Genomic DNA, 7,503 nt, shown 5'->3' with positions numbered 1-7,503 from the left:
AAAGTTTTGTACTTAAATATTTTATATTATCAAAAGTTCAAAATCGAATCTTTTGGATTAACAGCCATTGTCAATCTGAGCAACCATACCCAAATGCAGTGGAACAACGAAATTTAATAAAGAACAAACACGATCATCAATGGAACGATGTCCTTTTCAATCCGAATGCCATCCATATCAAAGTGTATCACATTGTGGTAAAACGTGGACAAGCAATAAGATCATGCAATCTACAACCAAAAAAAAATAAAAAGACCATGCAATCCATATTAAGCCTACTTAGTCAAAACCCTAAAGACGTAAGGTGGACTCCCATAAATGAAACACAAAATTACGTTCGTTCCCAACACCCAGCATTATTCTTCTAAAATAACGAGTTGTAGTAAGACCAGCCAACAGAAGCAGGACCGCTACCAGATCATCAACCAAGACGATTTCTATTGTTATTATTTAATTGGACTCAGACAACTCGTGCTACTCTAAAAGAGCCCACGGCCATGACCAAAGAAAGTGGGAGGAGGAAGCGCCATGCTCCCCTCCAATTCACGACCAAAGCCTAGACTGACACCAGAAGGAGGAGGAGCAGCACTGCTTGCCGCTGCCATGCTGGAGCTCTGAGCATGCGCGGCCTCGATGACGAGCTGGTCGGCGCGCATCGCCATGTCCATCCTCAGCCTCTCAAAGGACTTCTGCAGTCCTTCGAGCTCCCCCAGGCCGAGCTCCTCGATGTTCGCTTCCCACGAGACGGCCTTCCCCGCCCGCATCACCCTCACGGCCTCCTCGAGCACCACCTTCTTCCTCCTTTCAGTCTCCAGCAAGGCCGCGAGATCCGTGTATTGGCGGTTGAGCTCGCGGACGACCATCATCTCGCGCGCCGCCGGCATGCGGGGGTTGGCGGATGGAATAGTCGTAGGGGAGGGGCTGCCAGAGATGAAGCGGTCGATGATGGAGTCGACCGAGGGGTGGCCGAAGGAGAACGGCTTGCCGGCGGGGGAGAAGACGATGACACCGATCTCGGCGCCGCACAGGATGGACAGCTCGATGGCCTTCTTGAACAGCCCGGCGCGGCGCTTCGAGAAGCATACCTGGCGGGCCTCTTCACTCTCGATCCTCTTGATTTCGATCTTCTGACGGCCCATGCTCGGCTTCCTCCTTACCATATTGCACGTTGTCGTAGGAAGAGCAAGAAGAGCAACAAGAAATTGCACGTTGTGGTAGGAAGAGAGATCGGTGCTGCGTATTGGATGATGGGTTGTATGGAGATCATGGGGAAGGAAACGTACGGGTTTATGGAAGAGGGAGTCTGAGGGGATATCAAAGTTTCTTAAATTCACATCGTTAATTGATTTACTGCCGTGGAGAGAGTTAGAGGGGATATCAAAGTTTCCTAAATTTACATCGTTTCTTGATTTACTGCTATGTATACCACACAAGGGTAGCGTTGATTTAGATGCAATATATATATATATATATACATATATATATATGTCACACCTCCGATCCGAGATTTTGAATCGAGAGTCGTAGCAACTGCCGCATATTCATAGAAAACTCTTTCCATAGACATGCAAGGCATCTTATCATACTATCCTAAAATCAACAGCGGAATAATTAGTCAATAATTTAAATCCAAAATATAACGACCTAAATTTTTTCTTTAACGTCTCAATAAATTCAACAATGATTCATAGTCCTTACATCAAATTCAATAAGACTTTCAATCGAAAATAAAAGTATAGAGATTCTGCTTCTGATCACTCTTCCATTCATATCTTGTATCATCTTAATTCCTCAATATCTGTAAAAATAGTAAAAATAGGAGGTAATAAGCTAGACAGCCCAGTAAACAATGATCACTTCTCAACAGATTTTATCAGGCATTTAAGTAAATAATCATTTATAGAAAATAAGCATATAGAGTTCATCAATTCGAAATCAATTTCAATTATGCAACATAATTCATGCCAAATTCATTTCTTTTTCGAAAATTCAAGTTTCTTTTGAGATTTCAATTTCTTTCCATTCTTAAATTCTTTTCGTCAACCATAAGCTATGACCACATTTTTTCTGTGGCAGGGTCATAATACCGCGTATCTGCTTGCGGTGAGCTGCGAATCATCTGGCAGCAAAGTCCTTCGGAATCGCTGGTCTCTCTGGCGGTTTGTCGCTGGTCTCTCTGGCGACATGTCGCTGGTCTCGCTGGCGACATAAACCCTCAGGACAATCAATTGTCAACGTATATGCCCCCATTGGTGGGGTCCTCTACATAGTCAGGTTGTCAATTTTTATTGTTTCTTATATCATAATTCTTCATAAATCATATTTTATATTCTAATTTCGATAATAAAACATATAATCATGTAGTATCGAAATCAATCAATACAATGCATCATGAAATCAATATGTTCCATTATGCTTCATCATAACATTTCAAATAAGATATTTTCATAACAAAATACCATTCATCCAATTCATGCATCGTTTCAACACATTCCAATAAATCTAGAAAAAAGTGAAACATTACTTACCTCGAACACATTCCAATAAATCCATATAATTCTATAAATTTTCTTTCAAAAATTCTGTTCGTAGATCATATCGCGATATCCCATGATTAAATATCCACAATCCTATACAGAATCAATTTCAATAATTAGAAAGAATACGAATACCATATTTCAACGGTTTAGATTGGGTCCGATTATCTAATTTCATCTAATCAAAATCTAATTAGGACCTAAACGATCCAAAGTTTGACTATTAGATCAAATCGGATAAGAAGTGATAGGACCAAGATTTTTTTCATCGATTTCATAAAATCAAGTAGAGAGAGACAATTAGAGGAGAGAGAATTCATGGGGTACAATTCGAATTGATCAGGTGACACAATCCAACATTACGATTGGTCCAATATCTCGATTGGTGAAATCAACATGATCAAATCAAGTTATGGCTAGATCGAAATCATGGATGATCAAATCTAAAGATTCATGGTCTGATTAAGGTGGGTGCCAGTACGCTGTCTGACAATCATGGATCAGAGTTCTTCATTAGAATCAGATCAGGACTATTAAAAGAAATTTTTTTATTCACTAACCTTTTTAGAGAGAGAATCAATCAAGAGAGAGAAAATTTTAGAGAGAAAAAATTCTAAAGAGAGAAAATTTTAGAGAGAGAAAACTCATCTTGGATTCTTCAGACAATATGATTCAACAAATCCTAATCGATCAAATCAAATCATGCTGAAATTATCATGTGGACAATTCAATAAAATCATGAGAAATAAAATCTAAAAATACCTGATCTGATCAAAGTAGATGTCGGTATACCGTCCGACGATCACAGATCAAAAATCCACCATGAGGATTATTGGTGCAAAAATCCGCCTGCGTCGGAGAAGCTGGAGTTGAGGGAGTCGCGGTCGCCATCGGGACCTGCAAAAGAAGTCTAAACCGGAGGTGGGGTTGCTCCGGCAAGACCCTCCGACGCTCAAGTCAGTTTTCTGCCTCAACAAGAATGGAGTGCTCGAACGAAAATTTTAGCAGAGTTTTGGGATAGAAAATAGAGCTTAGAGAATAACGTATCTGGGGTCCCCCTTTTATAGGCGGAGGGAGCAACAGACTGATAGTGATGTCTATAACCGTCTAGCAGTGGGCTGCCCAAAGTCAGGAGGAGTTTGTTGTGAAGAGTAGTGGAGTGGAATCGTGGCTATCACCGGGACATGCCACGTGGAGTCTGTCTCAGAGAGTGGAGCGGCATCCGTTGTCGCGACTTGCCAGAGGATGAAAGAATCGCGCGGTATCCGTCGCAGGAAGTGGAGCAGGATCATGGCCATTATTGCGGTCTACCAGGGAGTGATGGAGCCGCGCGAAATCCGTCGCAGGAAGTGGAGCAGAGTCGTGGCCGTTACTGCGGCCCACCAGGGAGTGATGGGGCCGTGCGGAATCCATCGCAGGAAGTGGAGCAGAGTCGTGGCCGTTGCTGCGGCCCGCCAGGGGGTCCAGGCCTGCCGGTCGAAGTTCGACTGGAGTGTCTGGCAGAGAGAGGTGGTTAGCTATCCATCTGAGAGGAGCTCGGAGTCTTGCTCCCATAGGAGTCCGGCTCCCATAGGAGTCCGGACGAAGTCTTCCTTCAGTCGAAGTCGAGGACGAGGTCCGGCTCCCGTGGGAGTCCGGACGGAGTCTTCCCACAGCTGGAGTCGGAGATGAGATCTGGCTCCTGTAGGAGCCCGGGCGAAGTCTACTTGCAATCAAAGTCAGGGGCGAAGTCCGGCTCCCTTAGGAGTCCGGACGAAGTTTACCAGCAGTCGAGGTCGAGGATGGAGCCCGACTCCCGTAGGAGTCCGGGCGAAGCCTTCCAGCAGTTGAGCTCGGGGATGAAGTCCGGATGGAGTCTTCCCGCGGTCGGAGTCGGAGACGAGATCCGGCTCCCGTAGGAGTCCGGGCTGAGTCTTCCTGCAATTGGAGTTGGGGGCGAAGTCCGGCTCCCGTAGGAGTCCGGATGAAGTCTACCTACAATTGGAGTTGTGGGCGAAGTCTGGCTCCCTTAGGAGTTCGGACGAAGTTTACCTGTAAGTGAAGTCGTGGGCGGAGCCCGGCTCCCGTAGGAGTCCGGACGAAGTCTGCAGGTGAAGTCATGGGCGGAGTTCGGCTCCCGTAGGAGTCTGGACGAAGTTTATCAGCGATCGAAGTGGGGATGAAGCCCGGCTCCTGTAGGAGTCCGGGCGGAGTCTTCCCGTAGCCGAAGTCGGAGACGAGATCTGGCTCCTGCAGGAGTCTGGACTGAGTCTTCCTGCAATTGGAGTTGGGGGCGAAGTCCGACTCCCGTCGGAGTCCGGACGAAGTCTACCTGCAATTGGAGTTATGGGCGAAGTCCGGCTCCCTTAGGAGTCTGGACGAAGTTTACGTGTAAGTGAAGTCGTGGGCGGAGCCCGGCTCCCGTAGGAGTCCGGACGAAGTCTGCAGGTGAAGTCATGGGCGGAGTCCAGCTCCCGTAGGAGTCCGGACGAAGTTTATCAGCGGTCGAAGTCGGGGACGAAGCCCGGCTCCCGTAGGAGTCCGGGCGGAGTCTTCCCGTAGCTGGAGTCGGAGATGAGATCTAGCTCCCGTAGGAGTCCAGGCGGAGTCTTCCTGCAGTCGGAGTCGGAGACGAGATCCGACTCCCGTAGGAGTCCGGACTGAGTCTTCCTGCAATTGGAGTTGGGGGTGAAGTCCGGCTCCCGTAGGAGTCCGGACGAAGTTTAACTGTAAGTGAAGTCGTGGGCGGAGCCCAGCTCCCGTAGGAGTCCAGACGAAGTCTGCCTGCAATTGGAGTCGTGGGCGGAGTCCGGCTCCCGTAGGAGTCCGGATGAAGTCTGCCTGCAGCCGGGGTCGGGGATGAGGTCCGGCTCCCGTAGGAGTCCGGACGTCGTGAAGAATCCGGTCGATGCTGGCGGGGTCCTGTCCGTCGGCAAAACTTGGGAGTGTTGCAGAGGCTCGGCCGCCTAGGAGGTTTGAAGAGATGTTGTCGGAGGTCGGAAGTTGGTTGGATCCCCAGAGGGTCACTCCTGTCATGAACTTCGGCTGGGGGGTATTTTATATCCAACACCAGTCCCCCTACTTTCGAGTTCGAATTTCGAATGAAAGAAGTACAGAAAAATTTTCACAGCCGAAGTTGTCCCCTTGAATCCTGTGCACGATCGCCCTCAGATATTTTGGCATTAAATGCGCGCGTGCTGGAGTATTTTCGAATCGGGGCAATTCGAAGGGACCTTTCGGAATTTCCACTGGTATGCTGGCCCAGGCACGACGCAGTAATGGCTCTATCAGCCGTCAGCCACTTTTAGCCGCCTGCTGTGGCGAGTGGGACACGTGTCGAGCGCGGGTCGGTCCGGAGGGATTCGCGATTATTATGGCGTCGGATCTCAGGGTCTATTTAAACCCGCCCTTCCACCTTTAGGGGCCCTATTCCGCCTGAGAGTTCTATCGGTGTTCGCCTTTTCTTCGAGAGCCCTGACCCTCCTTGGCGTCCTCCTTGGCCCTAGGCGTCCTTCGAGTCATCCCTGTCCTCGCCCCTCTGCATCCTTCAGAGCGATCTAGGTTAGTCCCGAAATCTTTGTTTTTCTTCTTGCCATTTAGGGGCATTTTCTCCTCCATTTTTCTTCTGTCGCATTCCTCTGGTTTGGTCTCCCGCGACCCCTCGTCCCTTGTCCCGCCTAATTTCTTCGAGATTTTTAGGGTTTTCGTTTGAAATCATTCGAAATGTCTTCCGGCACCTCCGCCTCTAGCGGTTCTGGGAGTTCTTCCGCCTCAGCCCCCCAGGACCCCCACTCTGTAGACGAACCCACATCTGGGGCTGGGCTTCACCCGATTTTTGTGCCGAGTGCCATTCCCTGCTCCCTGACTCCAGATGAACTCCTACTAATAAGGGTTCAGTATGGAGTTCCTCCGGAGTGCGACCTGGAGCTTTCTGATCCCTCCGACCAGGCTAGCACTCCCCCACCCGGTCGTTTCTGCCTGTATCAGGAGGCCTTCCGTGTCGGACTCCGGCTTCCGCTTTCACCCTTTGTCGTCACCCTTTTCTGCTTCTTAGATATCTCTTTAGCTTCAGTTGCTCCGAATTTCTTTAGGTTTTTGATAGGGTTCCTCTCCCTTTGCCACGTAGTCGAAGTTCAGCCATCCCTTTCTTTGTTTAGGCATTTTTACACCTTCAAACGTCACCCTTCGGTGAAGGACTGGTGGTATTTCTCCTCTCAGTTTGGCAAGAAGGGGTTGCCGAAAGGTGCTCCCTCTTCAATCCACAACTGGAAGGGGAAATACCTCTTCGTCCACTGCCCGACCTTGAGGCTTGGATTGCCCCCTTGGGGCTCTCTAAGGGACTCTGTCCGTCGGCCTCCCACCCTGGGGGAGGACGACCTTCAGGCCGCCCAGAATTTTCTTGACTATTCCGCTCCTTCCCTTCCCAACCTTCTGAAGGAGCAATTTTTGTTCAACATCGGCTTGAGCCCCCAGGATCCTGCGAGTATTCCATCTTTTCTTTTCTCTTCTTTTCTTCCGTCCTCCTCCTTTTTTTCTTTCTCCTTTTTTTTTCTTTTTTTTTTTTTGCGTGTCACTTCTTCCTTTTTCACCCCATCGCTGATTTTTGATTTGATTTTTTTTTTTCAGGAATGGACGTCGAAGCAGCACGGATGATCGCTAGGGGCCTCAAGGCCCATAAAAGAAAAGGCGCCGCAGCCTCCGGATCAGCAAAGAAGGCCAGAGTGGAGGAGATGAGCTCAACCGCGCCTATCCAGGTGGCCCCCACGGTTGACGTTCCTTCGGACGCCGAACCATCGGCTCCCCGGGCCTCTTCAAGGAGTCCCTCCACTGGGGCTCTCGTTTCGGGGGTCCGTTCCACAGAGGCGCCCGTAGTCAAGAGGGGGAGGAGAAGGAAGTCGGTGGCCCGCAGGGTGAGTAGCCGTCGAGCCGCTGTTGAAGAGTCCCTTGGTTCCGAAGAAGAGCCGGATAATCCCTTCAATGACAGGGA

At 49.0% G+C, this 7,503-nt stretch overlaps 1 protein-coding gene across 1 annotated transcript; it reads right to left on the bottom strand.

Moving 5' to 3' along the window:
• Positions 1–479: 479 nt before the first annotated feature.
• On the bottom strand, positions 480–1,160 carry LOC105034951 (agamous-like MADS-box protein AGL62). Its single transcript, XM_010910308.1, has one exon. It carries the CDS (start codon positions 1,158–1,160, stop codon positions 480–482), a length of 681 nt encoding a protein of 226 aa, XP_010908610.1.
• Positions 1,161–7,503: the final 6,343 nt, after the last annotated feature.

Source organism: Elaeis guineensis, chromosome 1 (genome assembly GCF_000442705.2).
Source record: "Elaeis guineensis isolate ETL-2024a chromosome 1, EG11, whole genome shotgun sequence".
NCBI lineage: Eukaryota > Viridiplantae > Streptophyta > Magnoliopsida > Arecales > Arecaceae > Elaeis > Elaeis guineensis.
This window is presented reverse-complemented; position numbering and strand designations above follow the sequence as displayed.